This window comes from Agelaius tricolor, unplaced genomic scaffold (genome assembly GCF_023055355.1).
Source record: "Agelaius tricolor isolate 1412-34295 unplaced genomic scaffold, bAgeTri1.0.p SCAF_50, whole genome shotgun sequence".
In the NCBI taxonomy this organism is placed as follows: Eukaryota; Metazoa; Chordata; class Aves; order Passeriformes; family Icteridae; genus Agelaius; species Agelaius tricolor.
Window position 1 is genome coordinate 639,761 of NW_027269310.1, and position 18,838 is coordinate 658,598.

Below are 18,838 nucleotides of genomic sequence, written 5' to 3' on the forward strand. Positions count from 1 at the left end.
CCAGCTAAGAGCAGCAGCACTGCAGGTGCCAGGAGTGACTTCTGTAGCAGAGATGAAACCCTCCCATTGAGGTTTCTGGGACCCTCCCCGTGCTGGAAGTGGAATGATGCTGGCAGGGGTTGTCTTTAAATATCATCAATGTGATATCCTGTGCTTTCTAGGGATGTGCTCCTTAGTCCCCAGAGTGAGAGCTCTGCCTTGCTGCTGAGAACTTGCAAAAAATACCAGCACTGTCAATGTGCACATAGAAACCATTTGGAAGTCAGTAACAACTGGTTTCCTTTCTCAGCAGATCCATGTGGTACCTTCAGCAGTTCAGATTTTTTTCTGGAACAATGCAGGTGCATCAATACTTGCAGAATACTCTAGTCTTACAGTCCATGGTTATTTGAAGTTATAGTTGTGGGAAATAATAGGCTCTAAACTTTATTCAAGAAAAATATTTAGTTTCTCTTCAGATAGAGATTTGCTAATGTCTGACTCATTTTTCAAGTCTACATTTAGATTAAGTCATAAATTAGCTTTTCAGCTTCTTAACTTAATCCAACAAGTTTTGAGAACTGGGTATTCAAAAGGGGTAAATGTTTTATACTGCCTGCTAAATATGAAAAATCATTTCTGTTCCATTAATTTTACATTCCATGTGCTGTAGAAGAGATGACTAAAGTAAAATGTGATAAAGAAGTGCACCTTGAAGAGCTGTCAGAAACTCTGGTAAATATTCATTTTATTAATCTCATGGCATTTGCTCTTCATATGAAATTCCTCTTGCTTTGTAAGTATCTTAAATGTCATAAATAAACACCATCTAGTCTACCTTAACATTTCTACTAAACTTTCTCACACACAATTTCAGTGTTTTCTTTGGAGAACTTTTTTATTGCCACTGTTTTTCTTGTCTCCTGTGCTTTTAGTTTTTCTTGTCTCCCATGTTTTTGGTTTTCCTTCTCAAGGTTTTTGTTATTTCCTTCTTTGTTCATGCCCATTCAAATGCCACTCCCTGTGGATATAAAGTTTTCCCGTTTGTTCTTCCTTACAGGAAGGTAATTAGCTCTGGCCTCTGTGAACCCTGCTGTACTGTGACACAGGCCCATTTTCTGTCACAGAAGTCTCAGCTATATGAAATACACTCTGAACAGAGGTTTCTTTTCATTATGATTTTAGATTTACAAGCCTAACAAGAATCCATATCAACTCAAGTTAAGATAGTGGGAAATCAGGTGTGCATTTCACTGTGTTTGCTTGTTGTTCTAATCTGTGCATTGAGTGTTCTGAACTGAGTTTCACTCATTTTCTAAAATGGGCAAATTGGAGGACTTTGACTGAAGAAGAGTCTTGAGGCTACTGTAGAAAATATGCAGAGAGAGAAAAATGTGGAGAGAGCAATGAAAATGCTCTCCAGATGAGAGAGGTCTGAAGTAGGGCAATAGTAACATGTTTTTAGAAATAGTGAAGGTACACATCATGACTTGTACACAAGTTTATGCATAAGGAACAGCACCCAGAGCAGTGTCCCACCCTAATTTTGCAGCCCAGGTAATTAAACTCACAGCAGGGGACAGACATGAACAGCACTGGTGTCACAGTTCACTATCTCACAGCACTTCCAGATCCCAGCAGAGACTGGAAAGATCCAACCTGGATAATCCATGCCATGGATGTTGTTGGGTTCTTCTGAAAGCCTTGTGCTCTTAGTTCATGTCTGATAACCTCCAGCAGTTGGAGTTTGCACATGGATACTCAAAACTCTTCCTTTTCATTTTGCAGAAAGAATTCCAGGATTTGAAAGCACAGCTGACAAGTACAGCTGAGAAGGAACAAGATTATTTAAAGCAGCTTGTGACTCTGAAAACAGATCTTGAACAAGAGGCGTATGACCATCGTGAAAATATAATATTTAATTCGTTTTGGTGGAGTTGCTTTAATCCACAGTGAAATGAACTAGGATTGTTTTCTAATCAAACTTTTGAACCACATATATGCCATTAATTCTAGACTTACATTTCTAAATTCCACTTTCTCTATTTGTATGTATTCTATGGCATATGTAGTTGTTCCATATCTCTTTGACTTATTTAACAAGAAGAGAAAGTTTCTGAATTCATGGTTAATCTTGCTTTGAACTACATCATCTTCATTAACCATGAGATTTATATAAAAGTTGACTCTGATTTTCTTTCCTTCTTCTGTCACCTTTTGACATCTCTCTGACTCTGCTGCAAAGCTTATATTTGTAGATAAAGGCCTGGACTTCTTTCAGCATGGAATAAGACTTGATAATGGGTATGTTTAATTTAAAAGGAGATTTCAAAAGGCATCTTCTTATTCCTCTTGGCCATTTGTTTGAAATTAGGTTAAGGAATGAACAACTAACAGTGTATCTCAGTAAGCTTTCACTAGAGAAAGAACAAACAGCACAAGAGAAAAATGCTGTGGCTGCAGAAGTCAAGAAACTGCAAGAACAACAAGAGGCAAGTTGTAAACTTCCAGGTTTCATGAAAGGGCAATACTCAATTTGACAAATTACTCAGTTTTACAAATTAGATGATGAGCTGCAACATGACTTGGGTCTGTAGAGTACCTGAGCTGTTTTTTGTGTTTGAGTTGGAAAGGAAGTGTATTTACACTTGTGAGCAAGGCAGGTCAGTGTGCTTTGGATGTCTTTGAATTTTTTAAGAAGTCACTTTGAATTTTATTTCTTTGCTGACACATGGGTCTTTATTTAGGATAGTAAGAAAAAAGAAGAAAATACAAAGCAGTTAGTTGAAAATCTAGAAGAGGCAAATAGCCAGCTAAGGCAAGTAAAAACAAATATTAATAACTGATATTGTGAAAGGAAGTAGACTCAAATAGTTAATTGTGTTCAAATGCTGCTTTCTGGGATTTTTTTGATTAATATTTTTTCTAGATTATATAGCTAAACAGAAACTATTCAGAATTGCTGTTGGCCAAGTAGAAATTTTCTCAGATTAGAAATACCAATTGCTGCAGGAACAGTGTTTGCCATCATTTTGTATTACATAGTAGGAGCTGTCTTGTTGTGCATTAGACACCTCAGGTGAGAAGGCAATGAAAGTGGAAGGTGAAGGTTATGGATTAAATGTGACAAGGCAAAACTGGGTAAGAGTTACTCTCTGTATCACCAGTTCAATAGACAGGCAGCTCCCATGTTTCACAGCTGCATTGCAATAGTCCAGGTGAGGATGTATTTTCCTTGGCTTAGCTGGAACATCTTTTCCTACTTCAAAAAAGTATGGACAGTTCACAGATTGACTTACTGGGCATGCTGCTGCATTTTAAGAACATTTTCATTGTGCAGCTTATGAAGTTCCCATCAGCATTAGCAGCTCTTTTTAGAAAATAAAAGAAGGGTTTCTTAGAAGTACTGAAAATAAGTTAAAGGCAAGAAGGAAATATTTACTAATGCTTGTTAATTTGGCACTTAGAAATGAACTGGAGTCTTGGAAGGAGAAAATGGCAAAGACAGGTGAAGAGATGAGAAGTACACTGGATGAAAGAGAAGAAAATGTATGTCCTGTGCCATGAAAATATCTTACAGAACCTGTAGGACAGCATTAAATGTAAAATCTGTGTTGGGATTTTTCTGCAAAGCTCTGCCTGGGGGATGTGATCTCTGCCAGAGGTTTCTTCTCTCTCAGCTGCTGCCAGCTGTGCCATTGTGTGTGCCCATGCTGAGCCCTGGTATTTCAAAAGACAAGCACAGTCACTGGGATCTTCACTCTTTGCTGCAAGTTTCATATGAAAGATTTGGTTCTTTTCAGGCAAACAGAGAACCTGCTTTTCTGATTTTTCATATACCCACACAGTGATGGATGGGCTCTGGATTAGCTTTTTATATGTAGTGTGAGTTTTAGCTTAAATAGATTCAAACATTTTTACTTTTCTTTCTGTTGGTTCAAAGCAACCTGGGGTTTTTAGCAAATTTCAGAATTTCATTGTAACAGTCAAAGATTTACAATTGTCATTTCAGGTTAAGAGTACTGAAAATGAAATTTCGAGAAAGGAAAAGCCATTGAAGATTCTAGAAAATAATTGGGAAATTTATTTTTTCATGGATGTAGGGAACTTCCTACAAGTGTATTTTTAAATTGTGAAGATATTGGGGTATTTTTCTTCTTCTTTCCTAATTCCATAACCACTAAGGAACTGGTTCACTGCTATTAATTAACATCTTGTGGTACTTTATGGCTAAAACTCTGATTATTCTAACATGTCAGCTGGTGTTGCAGTCCCATTGGAACAAACCAGACTGGTGCAAGTGCAGGTTTGAGAACATTTACAGGAATTGCTCACACAGGGAGTCATTTGTAGAACTTACTAATGAATGTCTGAAATCTCTCTTTCAGATGGACAATTTAAAGCAGCAGGTGGAAAATAAAACCAAATGCATTGAAGAGTTGCAGCAGGAGGTGGGTAGAGATTTTCATTTCACAAATACATAAACACATTATATTTTGGGTTGCCTTTTCAGCAGGTTTGTGTCTGCTGTGATGTCTTTAGATACACCTATGTAATTTAAAAATTCTCCTTTCTTATCCTAACCCTGAGCAAATTAGGGAGTCATCTCAGGAATCACTTGATTTGTTAAATGTGCCTTTATTTGAAAAGAGCAATTACAAAAATAATACCTTTAATGAACTTCTACTCTTTTTCATTTAGTGCATAGTGTTATTTTTGTACTTGTAATAAGTATCTCAGTTACCACTTGTAGAAAATAATTCTGCACTGGCACAAACTGTAGTAACTTCACTGTAAATATAAAGAACTTGTATTTTTTGTCATGACATCTTCACACCTTCTGTCAGCAGCATCTTAGTTGTAATTCCCATTCTGCACCTCATTTGTTATTCCCTGCTCTTGCTCAGGAGGAGCCTTTCTTAAGGTCATGAAGAAACAGTAATTATCACAGAAATTAGTTGAACATTCATTTGTTTGAAGAATTGTTCTGGAACCTGAGCTGCACAACAGAGAGTTATTTGCCTGATGAAAGCTGGAATTTCTTGATGCAGTTAAACCATTACATAATTCTATTTACTTATTAAGGCACAGTGCTTGTTTTGTTTTATTTCACCAGAATAAGGTGCTGAAAAAGAAACTTACTGCAGAAAGCAAGAAAAGCAATACTTATGAAGGGAAGGTAGGTTTAAATAACATCCTGTAGAAGATGAGGTGAGTGTTTTTAAGTGCCACTGTAAGTAATGATAATACTTGTTCAATACGTTCTGAGCTGCTTTGGGATCTGGGATACAGACTTTGCAGGAATGAGCTCACAGTTTTTAGAAGATGCTTCCATTTGTAATCATTGGGCACTGACTGTTGGACATTTAAGAGATGGATTCACATTGCAATTAATGATGTTTCTAATCTGTTCCTTTTTTTTTTTCTTTTGTTGATAGTGGACTGAACAGGGTTCAGCAACCTCAGTAACAGAAAAGCATTTAAAAGACATATACATATATGTATATATATTACTTTTTTAAGGCTGTTCTTTAAATGTGCTCTGCAGTGGCAATCCCTCTGATGGGAATATTGTGTCCAGCTTTGGGTACTGCACTTGAAGAAAAGTGGACTTTTTTGAGGATATTCATATGATAACCTTAAAAGGAAAAACTGTAATCAAGATGCACAGCTGGGAGAAAAATGTACCATAAAAGCTGTGAAAATCTGATACAGATTTACAAGAGAGGGAATCAAATCTCCATCTGTATTTGTTTTTTTCTGAGGCATTCACAGCATTTAGGGTGACTGCTTAGGGCAGTCTTCCCCACTGGGCTGTTGCCATTCTTTCTTTGAGTATTTTCCAACTCACTTCAGGCCAAAGTTCAACTCTTTATTAAAAAAAAAGCTGAACTTTTAAATAGGAAACACTTTAATCATATACCTGAACAGTAACAGTGTGTTTGTGCTCAAAAACAAGAGGTAAGAAAAAATCATTAACACAGTAATTCCTAAACAAATAACAGCAGCAATTCTGCATTCTCAAAAGGTGAATAAATTGCAGTTAGAGATGGAAAATATGAACAAGCAACATAAGGAAGCAGTTGACACCTATCAAAAAGACATAGAAACAAGAAAAGGAAATGAAAATAAACTTCGTGAAGAGGTGAGAGGTGTTAATTTTTACTGCAATTTAATTTTTTTTAATTTAAAATGTTTTTATGAAGCTTTATTGGCCAGAGTCCTTGCTCTTCCATTTCAGACATGAATGGAATTTGTGTATGCCTGTGAGCAAAGCTTCAGTACATGAGGTGCTTAGGCTGACGTATTTGAATATGTCTTTGAAAATAAGAACTCCATTAAAACTTCTTGCTTTCAAGATATAGTTCAAAGAAATTCCACCCTTGGTATAAAGTCAGCATAGTTAAATTAGACTATAACTTCTCCCATATTAGTATTTTTCTGCCCACACTTTTTTTATGATGGCAATGCTAAGAAATGTTAGGGCAGAGTGCTTGAAATGGCCTTTTGGTTTGAAGTGAACTTGCCTGCCATGGCTGTACCTTTGATCTTGCCCATTTTAACAATCTGCAGAAAAGATGAGGGATTTGAAAGGGATCTGAAAAGCAAATAAAGCCCAAGTGGGACTGCAACCTTTGCACCCACAGGGGAAAGAAGAAATTAAGATTTAAAAGAAATATATGGTTATGTTGATGAATGAAATGCAATTTATTACTGACAGGTAGAAAAGATGAGGTTGCTTTGTGATGAAGCAGCAATGATACAGAGAGAAACTGATGCCAGATGTCAGCACAAGCTAACTGAGATGATGGCACTGATGGAAAAGCACAAGGGAAGAGATTTTCCTGCTTGCTGTGGTTTGCAGTGTGTGATACCATGTTAACAGCATGTTTATAACTTGTGATACCACGTTCATGACCTTTCCAAAGCAGAAACAGGCCTGAATCTGGGAAAAGGAAGCTGAACACATGCTGGACTTTGCATCATCTGAAATCAAATTCATTTGAAGATTTTCAAAAGATTCCTATGGGCAGATAAATTCCATTCATCTAAACTTCTGGGATTTTTAGATTTTTTTCAGTTCAGGCTTCCTTTGATACCATCTGAGTGCAATATTTTTCAGTATCAGTTTAGGCTCTTTCTCTGAGATGCCTTAGTGACTGTCAGCAGTTTAGCCTGACACATTTTAGTTTTCCTTTCTGTTCCTCTATTTTGCAATATCTTTAGCAGATACATTAATAAAGATGGCACAGCTGGCTCTTAGTGCTGAGCACATATTGCTGCACAGAAATCAAGCACTCTCTGCCAGTCCACAAAATAATACTTGAATTGAACATTTTCTGGTTTACAGTTTCTGCAGAAGCATCAATGAATCTTTTCTTTCTGAATCTTAAGAGCCTGGTTTGAAAAAAATTATGTTTTAAGACTGGATAACTCTATAATTGTAACATTTAGTCACATATTTTGAGTTTGTTGTTGGTTTGGTTTTTTTAACCCAGAATGAATATGATAAAATGGTTGAAGAAAAAGATGCAGAGTTAAAAGTCTATAAAATGAAACAGCAAAAGCAGTTCTCATCAGCAAGAGCACTGGTAAGGAGTACTTTCCAATGTGCAGTAATTCAGTGAAGGGGCTGATGTCATTGTGGAGTGGTTTTATGCTGGCTAAGGGCCAGGCACACACAACAAAAACATTCACTCATTTTTCTCTGCTGTAGTTGAGCAGAGGAGGGGAAAGAAAAATTCAAGTTGAGATAAGGATTAGGAGAAAAACACTTTGAGGGTAAAGCAGATTCAAACTTAAATAGCATCAAAAGTTTTATTATTAATAGAATTAAAAATGGGTAATGAGAATTAAAATAAACCTTTAAAACACCTTTTTTCCCAATCCCTGCCTCTTGCCCCCCAACAGCACAGAGAGACAAAAGATGGGATCTTCAGTCAGTTTGTGACTTCTAAAAATCTTTTTTCAGGTTGCTTAGAGAGTTTCTTTTTCCTGCTGTGCTCTGGGGTCTTTCCCACCAGAGACAGTTCTCTGGGAACTTTTCCAGTGTGGTTTTAATTTTTGCCAGTAGCAGTCCCACCCAAGCTGCTGCAGCAGATCTTATTCTGGGCACTAAAAACTCCAAATGTTTCTAGAAATGAATTGGAGTAGCAGTGTGTTTGTGTCTGCTCTTGCAGACAGTGTGTCATGTTCTGACTTCCCACTTGGAATAGGAAACTTTTGTTGTAAATATTTCGATTGTGCCCTCCCAGCCCTGTTCTCCCAAGTGTTTTAAGGTCTTACCTTGAACATTTCTGATCAAGTCCCTGTTTCTTATAGTGCTTCAGTCTTTTTTAAACAAGCTAAAGCAAAGCTTCAAGTATAGGGCTGAAAAGCAAATAGAATTCTCTTGTGTATCTAATGAGTGTCCCTGTTAATTACTGTCTCACTTGGGACTGTTTTCTTTTTTCTGGGCTGTGCATAGTTAACCCTGTCCTTTATTTAATGGTTTGTAGGAAAATGAGCTGTCATGTTTGAAAAGTGAACTGGCCTCCCTTAAGGAACAACTGAAAGCAGAAATTGAAGAGAAGGTGGAGTTTTTTATTCACTGAGCAGTGGGGGTGAGAGGTGTGGCCTGGGCTCGTGCTGTGGGAGGAGTTGGATAAGAAATGAAACTGAACAGAAAAACAGGGACTTTTGAATGCTGGGGTTGTGCTAAACCTGGTCATATATTTGTGTGAACTGTATAACACTCTGTGATTATAGATTATATATAAATTAACAAACAACAAAACAAAACTCTCCTTTAGTTTAGTTAATTTTAACTAGCTAAAGCAAAAAAGTTCCCTAAACTGTAGGGGTTTTTTCAGTGACTTTTGAATACTGGGGCTGTGCTAAATCTGGTCATATTTTTGTGTGAGCTTTGTAACAGTCTGTGATTATAGACTGTGCTGTGTAATTACACCAAGAAGATTTTTAACAACTGAATTCAAAGAAATATTTCCTTGCTGTCACATAACTCTTTTGTAGGAGAATCTTGTAAAAGAGCACTCTCACAGTATGATTCCTGAAAGTGAAAAGAAACACAAGGTAACTTCAACTTTTTAGTTGCTTTTAGAATTTGGTAGTGTTTATATGTGTAGAATCAATTGAAGTGCCATGATAATTTATTTGCATTCAACAAAAGACATTGGAATGCTTTGGACTTCAAACTTTTTAAATTATAGAAAATAAAAATTTATGTTCCTGGGACTCCTAAACCTTGTTTAAATCTATACAGTGAATCTACTCATGTAAAAATAGAAAGTCTCCAAATTATATTCCTAAAATAAAAAAGATAAAAATAAAAAATATCTCCTTCAGTGCAGGAAGCCCCTTGGGCAGTCCAACACTGAAGTTTTGTAGCTCCTAACAGTGAATTTTTCTTGTTGCATTTTTCTGCCTGTATTTCTTACTTCTCTGTAGATGATTTTTTTTCCCTGGGATAAGAAGGGATTTTAAAGGGTCCTACCATTCCATGGAGATATTAGACAGCAGTTTCTGGAAGGGCTCCCACTGTGTAATTTTTCTTGCTCAGTTGTTGATTTTTTTATGTCTCTGGAATTGTTTTACTCAGTCTTAAAAGTGTCCATTTGTAAAGGCACTTTTCCTCTATGGAAGAGAACAAAGCTGATCTAGCTGTAAAAATGGTCAAAGTGTCAAAGTAGTCCTGACTGCAGAACTTACCCTTCTTCCCTGTCAGGAGTTCACTTGTGGGTTTCATATTGGAGCAATGGAATCCAGCACCACTTTGATGTTATCTGTCTGAAAAAGGACTGCACTGGACCATTCAAGGCTTCTTAGTTTAACTTCTAGTGAAAAGACTATTTTAAGTAACACCAATCTTGATATAGCTATCAATCTTTCTCTGAAAGCCTTTCCCTGCAGTTTTGTTTGTTCCCATTTTCTTTGATGTTTGATATGGTCCACATGTCGTGGCTACAGTTCAGAATAACCTGAATTTCTGCAGATAAGCATGAAGAACTGAAATACAATGTGCCATGAAACTCAGCTCTTCCATAGCTTCCCCTTCATTCTCCTCATTTGGCAACAAAAATAATACAAAAAATGCTATTTCCACCCCACCCCACTTTGTTTGGGTCATTGCTTCGTGTTTGGATGGAAAGAGAAGAGTTCCACCATTTCTCTCAGGTGAATTCTTGGACACTCAGACTGTAAACTGGCTCCTGAGTTTGGCTTTAGATTCCATTCTTGCCCCATAAAATAAAATCTAAAAATAGAAACGTTTTCTTTCCCAGACATATGCTATCAAGACTCCTCCAATGGATAAAATGCACAGTGGAAGAAGCACAAACCTGCCTTCAGAGCAGAGCAGCAGGAAAAAGCAGAAAGTGCTTGTGCAGCTGGACACTCAGTCAGACAGCTCTGAGCACACTGACCTCCTGGTAAGAGTCAGAGAGCAAATCCTGTGCTGAGCACTTCTTTGTGCTCACTGCTGGCTCTGAGAATGAAAATAAACAGTTTGGGCTTCCACATTCAAGCCAATATTTATGTGTATATTTTTAATTGATTGGTTCTTTCTGGAATTGTATGTACATAATTAACATGCTTTTTATTGAACTGTTTTGCCTCATAATGACATCTTAATTTTTTTTATTTTTCATAGTTTAATATCCCTAGGGGGAAAGAAAAAGTAGTTTTTAATATAGTGTGAGTAAGTAACTTTTTCATTTATTAGAGCATAGTCTCGGAAGAAGAAATGTTTAAAAATTTGTACAAAGATTATCCACAAGCTTCACAATTACATTCCACAGCACCAAAAAAGGTATGTTAGCCTTTCCTAAGATTAAAGCAAGCAGTTAATCAGATTGTTTACAGAAACTAAAGGATGGCTTTATTTTCCTTCCTGGACCCCAGCTCCATCCAGTGTGAAATCTCCAGGCTCTGCTCTGAAACTCAAAACCATGAGGAGAATGCGCGAGGCGGGCTGGGCTGCGCTCTCCAAAATGGACAGGAAAAGGAAAATTAAAGATGTTGTAAAGTTCTTTGCTTAAAATGCAGAAATACCCAGTGCCCTGGCATTGCTTGCAGGGTTGTTTTTCTCTCAGTTAGTGCTTTGTTGCATTTTTCTGTCATACTCAGTGTGTTCAATACTGTGTTCATTCCTTTACACATATGAACTTTATAGATCTATAACTGCAACCTCTGCAGAGCCTTTTCCACCTTTCCTCCCTTGTGCTTCAAAATGTTGGGACAAAAATTGGCCAATTTTAAATTTTGAAATAAATAGAACTGCATAGAAAGTTGTTTCAAAGCTGTTTCTGGCATTAGAAAGTCTGGTTTTAAAGAACTTCTGTTCTTTTAAATTTACTCCATTTTTTTTAACACATAAATACATAGTGGAAGAAATGTTGCTGTTCAATGTATGTTCTTTTACCTGAAGTCCTCTTGCTTTTTCCTGCATTTTAATGGCTGTTAGACCTGTCTTTTTAGACTGTTTTGTTTTCAGTATGTTAAAATGGTTTTGAAACTTCTAAAATTGCAGTAGAATTGCTTGTATTTAAAAAGATTTCAGCTTCACAAGGAGTAAAAGATGCACGGTATAAGATCGTGAAAACAATGTTCAGATGCCATTAAATTGTTTATCTGAAATATCAAGTATGGGACTATTTGTTATTGCTTTAAATATTTGAACACAGACAGAAATCACCCACCAGCCTCCCTAGGGACCAGCAGAAGTCCAAGGATAGATTAGAACATCTATTTCTGTATTAATCCTTGATTAATCTTGGTTTCACAACAGCGACAAACCCTACTTCAGAGCCTAGACATAACAAGAAAACTACAAGTACATGTTAAAATATAATGCAAAATCAAAAATCCCAAATGCAGGTGAAGTGGGAAGCAAAATAGATTTGTTTTCTTCTTTTTGTGTAGTCTTAGGGATAGGCCAGTAGTTTGGGTTCCTTATGTTGAGCTGTTGAGCAGCGATGTAAATGAGATTTGTTATTGTATGTAGCTAACAAATATTGTGCAGAGATCTGGAAGAATCTGCTGTGCTTTCCCCATGAGCACTTGAAAGTGAAAAATGGAAGTTTGTACTGCCCACTTCTGGACTCAAACAGTAACTAATCAACTAGAGCCTTGGTATTTCCTAGGGACATGAATCCATGGGATATCACATAATTCTCCTGATCCTGTGAGTGTGTCCTGTGAGGTGCTGTGTAAATCACCTGAAAAAGTACAAAAATATTGCCAGCAACACTGCAGAAAGCTTGCAGGAAATGCAAGCAGCAGGGAAGGGTGTAAAATCCCATCTGCCCGTTTCTGTGCCTGATTTTATTTATGGACTGAGGGTGCCCTGCTTGCTGCCATGGCCACAGTGCACAGCTCCATCTCTCCTGTCTCCTTCTCTGGCCTCAGGCCCAGTTCCTGGGAGCACCCCATGGGGGAGAATCCAGGCAGTGAGAGAGACAAAGAGCCCAAACTCCTGGGCTCAGACTCAGACAGGTCCATGGGGGAAGGAAAAGCTGTGCAAGGAAGCAAAACCAGGAATTCATTCCCTGCTTCCCACGGGCAGGTGGGTGTTCATCCGTGCCCAGGTGAGCAGGGCTCCAGCCCAGGCAATGGTGACCTGGGGACACAAATGCCATCACTGCCAGCATCCCCCCCTTTCTCTTCTTCCCCCTCTTTCCAGACTGATTCTTCTTCCACATGGTCTGGGAATGCCCTGGGGCCAAGTCAGGTCACTGTCCCAGCTGCGTCTCTGCCCCTTTCTGGTGCTCCCCAAGCCCTCGCTGCCAGGGCAGGATGAGGAACAGGAAAGGCCTCGGCTCTGGGCAGGAACAAAACCCTCCTGGAACCTTCCCTCTGTTTCCAGGCCAAATCCAAGCCCTGCCCCAGAGAAGCCCCTGGAAGGAAGTTCAGTCTCCCCAGCCCAAAGCAGTCCCCAGTGCCCATCCCCAGCACCAGGCACTGCCTTCCCCAGGGCGTCTCCTCTAGGAAAGGGATGGCTCAGCGAGCACCAGGCCGATGGCGATTGCAGCTCGGGGGAAAACAGGCAGGAGGGGATCCCTGCTTGGAGTTTCAGGGGTGCTTTATGGGCCAACACACCCGAGGGGTCCAGGCACCAAGAACCAAGAACAAAGCAGGGTCCAGGCTTTTATATGGGACAAGGGAGGGGGAGCTTTGGTGTCGCCATGATATTTTCTGAAACTGAGAAGCTGAGAAGCCTCACAGGAAAAGAAAAACAAGAATTATCTGCTGCTGTGGAATGCAACAGGTGCATCTTTGATTGGTCCATGTTGGTTGTTTCTAATTAATGGCCAATCACAGTCAGCTGGCTCGGACTCTCTGAGAGTCATGAGCTTTTGTAATCATTCTTTTCTATTCCCTGCTTGCCTTCTGATGAAATCCTCTCTTCAATTCTTTTAGTGTAGTTTTAAGATATCATTTTCTTTTAAGATAATATATATCATCAATAATAAATCAGCCTTCTGAAACATGGAGTCAAGATTCTCGTCTCTTCCCTCGTCCTGGGACCCCTGCAAACACCAGCGCACTTTGGGCCTGAGGGCCAATGGGCAGAGGGAACAAGGGTGGTGCAAATGCGGGACAAAAGGGCAGCAACCAACTGGGATTCAGGGGAGGAGCTGCAGGCAACGGGAACCAATAGGAAAGCGGGAGTGGGGAACGTTCTAGAACTGGGGAGGAGAACAAGGATGATGGAACTTGGGTCATCAACATGTAAGGGACACGATGCCACCAGGACACACACCAGGGGACAATGTCACCACACCTGTGGGGACGCTGCCACCAGGACGCCTCCAGTGACAACCAGCATGGGCCCACATGGCCCCTGTGGGTGACACTGACCCTTGCCCTGTCCCCAGGGGCAGTTGGGGTCCCCTGAGCGCGGTGGCCCTGGGACACCCTGGTGGCTGTCACTCACTCCTGGGCCACTTGTCACCAGCTGAACAAGTTCCCATCCTGCCCTGGTGGGTGGTGACATTCAGCTGGGACACCACAATGGTGGCAGGGGGGATGTGGTGGCAGGAACTGCATCAGGCAGCGCCATGGCTGAGATGAAGGTGCTGGGGCACTGTGGTGGCACAGGTGGTGGCCTTGATGCTGTCCAGTTCATGTCCCCATCCATGTTCATGTCCTCCCATGTCACCATCCATGGATGTGTCCCCCCCATGTCCCTGTCCATGGCCACTGCTGTTGGATTGGCGGAAGTAATGTGGCACCCAATATGAGTGATCAGCAAGTCTCGAACTTTATTGAGGATTCACAAATATTTATATTGGTATTAATGAAGCTTATACATATTGCAAAGCTGAGCTCATTATTGGTTAATTACTTATTGGTCAACCACACCTACTTCTATATTCTTATGGTTATTTTGTTACTACTTCTACATTCTTGTTGTTATTCTGCTGAAACTATCCTCATATTTTTGGCAAAAGATCCTCTCCTCTATCCTGTTGTTGCACCAAGGGCACAATGTCCTTATCAGTGGTTAGACACTGACTGCTGAATCCTAGACTTGCCTCCTTCTAACTGAGCCAACGGTATTATGTCGACGTGACCTTTCTCAGCTAGCCAACTGTCCACAAAGCTCTCCACATTTCCTCTGTTTTTCTGTTGAACAAGCATGGTCTGATTAAATGCAGCAGATATCATCTTTTGCACCATGTTCTGTAGGCATATGCAAAAGCACAGCAAAACTAATACTACTAACAAAGCTATAATGCCCACTATAATGCTGGCCTTAACAATAGAGCGTAACCATGATCCCAGGCCTAAAGATTTGAGCCATCCATCAATACCAAGGCCCGATTCTACCTGTAGGTTTCCAGTTAACTTCCACAACTCAGAGAGTTGTGAGTGAATGGACTGTGAATGATCAGAAAGATTCATGCAACACATGCCCTCAAATTCTTCACAACCATGGCCTTGTGCAAGTAAAAGAAAATCAATTGCAGCTCTATTTTGAAGCATTGCATAGCAAATAGAATCAACATCAAGCAAAAGACTAGAAAGTGCTAAAGAGGTGGCATTGGTTTGCTTAGCAAGCCAACATCCCAACTTGTTTAAAATAGCATGAGCACCTGCTGCCAATACCCCTAGAGTCAAGAAAGATGCTGCAACTCTGGCCTCTGGGGACCAGAATTTTACATCATCCCTGCAGTCTGCAGCAAATGCATGAGCCATTCGTTTATTGCGACGATGACAGCGGCTCATGTTAAGTATCATGGACGTGTTGGGTGTGAGTAGAGACAGCCGTCTGTTGCAGTGTGTCGCCATTTCCTGTTTCAACTATCCAAACCTCCTCAGGTGCCCCAACCTTTCCCCCTCCACCTTTTGCCATCCTGCCTAGGAGCTGCCCATTAATCTTCACCTTCCAGCAAGGCGTCGTGTGATTGGCAGATGCCCCCCAGGCCTGGGCTCATTGGTTTGTCCTAGCGTCCACATCCCCTGACCCTTCCCCTGCTCACACCTGGTTGGCCCTCACCTGTCCGTCCCCTCCCCCTGTCCCCGGGGCTTAAAAAGGACACGAGACCATGTGGCCGGGGTGTCTGTCTGAGGCTGTTACCACATTCAGAAGTCTACAATAAAACTCTGGATCTAAGCTCCACAGCAGAACCTGCTCCTTTTCTCTTCACCGTCGTCTGAACCTTTTCCACCAAAGGTAAACTGAGTTCCTATTTTGCCTGGACTTGTTCTGAGCGCCCAGCTGCAGCACCCAGCCAGCCAAAGGCACCTCTGCGGTGAAAACACCACAGCTGCCGCCTTTAGTCCAGCAGCGAGGCCTGACAAAGCCAGGCAGGACACACCCCAGAAGCATTCGGGGTCTATTATTTAATAGAGTTCCAGAGCAAACAGTCAAGGCAGTGGCCTGAAATGTTTTCCCAGCTGGGCCATAACACTTCTCTGATGGATGCACATTGTCCCTGGGGAAAGAGATCTGCAGAACCCTTCACTAATGCCCTGGAATGTCAAACAGGAATCACAGCCATGGACAGCTCTCAGGAACCACTTCACTGTGGATTTTCCTTCCTGGAAGCCCAAGATGTCTGAATGTGCTCCTGGTGCCTCAGGGCCTGGGTAAACAGGGCTTGTCAGAGAGGCTGGCAGGGCACCAACACCCCTCCTCCTCACAGGGCACCTCTGTTCCCCCAATTAGCTCCGAGTGGCTGCCTGGGGACAGGTGCCCACTTCGCCATGTGCCTGGGATGGGCACATCCTGCTCAGGGCCAGTGCTGGCCTGGGCCCAGAGCCAGGGCCATGACCCAGGTGCTCTGGGAGGGCTTGGTGGCTGCAGGTGTGACAGGATGAGGGGCAGGGCAGGGCATATTCCCCTCGGGACAGTGCTGTGGGCATGGAGCTTGGTGGGGTTTGGCATCTGCAGGGAAAGGGCTATCGGGTTGTGTGGATGTGGGAATTGTCACTCCTGAGGCAATTCCCCAGGCCTCAGCCTTGTCTGCAGGTGCTCAGCATTGCCCAGTGCTCCCCAGTGTCTGCAGTGACTGAGATGCCAATCAGCCACCTGATCCCATGTGCCTTGTTCCCCTTGTTCTCCCACATGTTGGGTTTGGGGCCGGGCTCAGCTCTGGGGTGTCCCCCAGGGAAAGCTCTGGGAGGGGAGGGGCAGCAGGAGATGGGGGATCTGGCACTGGGGGCTGTTGGAGGATGGATTGTGTTGGACTGGGGGCTGTCCCCACAGGGTCCCCAGGTGCCTTTGGCTCCCTGCCTGCCCCCCTTGGCCCCCCAGGTGCCTGGGCCCTTCCAGGGGCAGCTGCCCCGTGCAGGAAGCTGGAGGGATGCCGGGCAAGGGGGCTGGATCCGTGCCACAGGTGGGGTGGGGTGGACTCTGTGCCAGGGCTGGGCTTGTGGCCAGGGCTGGGGGCTGTGCCAAGCCAGGCTTTGGCCTGGGGGCTGGCAGGGAGGGTGCAGGGAGGAGTCCCGGCAGGGATAAAGGTGCTCCTCACCTGCTGCAGCCTCAGGCAGCGCTGCCCAGAGCCAGAGGAAGATGAAGGTGGCTGTGCTCAGCGTGGCCCTGCTCTTCTCCATCCTGCTGTGCCCCCCGGCACAGGCCAAGGTGAGGCACCAGCCAAACGCTGTCCCCACATCCTGCCCTTTCTGGCCTCCCATCCCACCCTTTTGGTGCCTCCTCTGTGTCCCATTCAGGGTCCCCAAACGCCCTCCCACTGACCATTCCTGAGGCCTTTCCTTCCATGTCCCCCCTCAATCCTTTGCCTTTCTTCCTGGCCATTGTAGCAGGGTCCTCCTATAGAATTCCCTGACTCACTCCCCATACTCCAATAATCTCCCAGTCCCGTTGGTTTTGTCCCCACCTGTCCTCATTCTTCTGTCCCTACCAAGTCCCTCCCTTGCCCTCCCATGTCCCTACACCTCAATTCCTTTTTCCTCCCCTGTACCTCACACCCTGCTCCTTCCATAGCCCCAGCCCTGTCCCCTGGGCCCTCAAGTGACCCCAGATCAGTGTCTTTGGGTGTCCCCCCACCTCAAACAGATCTCCTTGGAGGCCCTGAATTCCCATCCCTCTGCCTGCGCCCTGCTCCCTGCACCCGTGTCCCCCCCAGCCCCACAAGGTCCAGTCCAGACCCAGCCTTTGTTCTCCTTTCCAGGCACTCCTGGAAGGAACCCAAGATGATCTGCGGGAGGTGAGTGGGCTGCTGGCATGGGAGGGCATCCCCTCAGGGCATTGGGGGGCAGTGGTGTCCCCCCATCCCTTGCTGGCACCGGGGACATCCCAGTGACCAGCGAGGTCTCCTGGTCTCTCTGCAGTTGGATTTAGACAATGTCGTGGTCCTGGAGACGCCTCTGGTGGGTACCACGAGTTCTGCCGCTGTCAGAGCCTCCCCTTGCCTGGCCAGCACAGCCCAGGCCATCCCAGTCTGTCCCAGCAGAGCCCAGTGCACCCCTCCTGACAGCCCAGACAATGCCCTGCCCCAGGGCTGCTCCCCAGGGAAGCCTTTGCCCAGGGCCCTGCTGCATTCCCATCCCTGTCAGCCCAGGAGCCCCTGGATGAGCCAGGACGCAGCCCCTGCCCCAGCTGTGCCTCTTGGCCAGGAGCCCAGTGCTTCTGGGCAGCAGCACAGCAGCTCCTGCACCCCATTGCTCCCACAGCCCCTTCCCCAAGGCGCCCCTGCTCTCCCCTGCCTCCCAGTGCAGCCCAGTGCCCCCAGTGTGTCTCTAACGCTGCCTTTGTCCCCAGCCCCCTGTGGCTGAAGAGCTGCGGGCTCTCCTGCGGCAGAAGCGCCTGGCTGCCTCTCTGGATGCCTAGGTGAGCCGTGCCTGCAGGGACAGGGCTGGGGACAAAGCCCAGCCATGGCCCAGTGGGCTCCAGAGGTCACCTTCTGGGCTTTGTCTTTTAGGCTTGCAAGGACCAGTGTCCTTTTTCCTCTCCAGTGGCATGAGGAGATGATCATCCCTGCAGGAACCCTCTGATCCCTTTGAGCCCTAGGCCATTTCCCCTGAAGAATAATCAATCAATAGTCAATAAACCCTTTGAGCAAAGCTTTGCTCTGTGTCCGTGTGTGTGTCTGTGGGTCTGGATTTCCTCCTCTCCAGTGGTCCGGGGAAGTCAGGCCAGGTCTGGGCTCTGCTGCCTTGACACAGTCTGTGCTTCCCCCAGACAAATGGTGTGTTGGGAGTTGTGCAGAGTCCAGGGGGAGTGGGTTGGTTGAGTGGGGGGTGGCTGTGCAGGTGGTGAGAAAGGCTGTGGTTCACTGTGAGCGTGGTAGGAATGGCCTGGGTTTAAAAGAACACAAATAAATTCAGAACAACTTTCTTTTAAAACTTTTTCTCCCTGTGAGAAATGACTGCTCACTGCTCAAGAGTTTGAAAT

General features: G+C 43.4%; 1 protein-coding gene across 1 annotated transcript; it reads left to right on the forward strand.

Annotated features, from left to right (window-relative positions):
• Positions 1-4,373: 4,373 nt before the first annotated feature.
• On the forward strand, positions 4,374-11,619 carry LOC139604350 (synaptonemal complex protein 1-like). The gene is made up of 5 exons (XM_071455533.1): positions 4,374-4,430; positions 5,096-5,158; positions 6,008-6,124; positions 7,479-7,571; positions 8,478-11,619. Exons 3-5 carry the CDS (start codon positions 6,029-6,031, stop codon positions 8,571-8,573), a joined length of 285 nt encoding a protein of 94 aa, XP_071311634.1. The 5' UTR covers positions 4,374-4,430; positions 5,096-5,158; positions 6,008-6,028; the 3' UTR covers positions 8,574-11,619.
• The last annotated feature ends 7,219 nt before the right edge of the window (positions 11,620-18,838 follow it).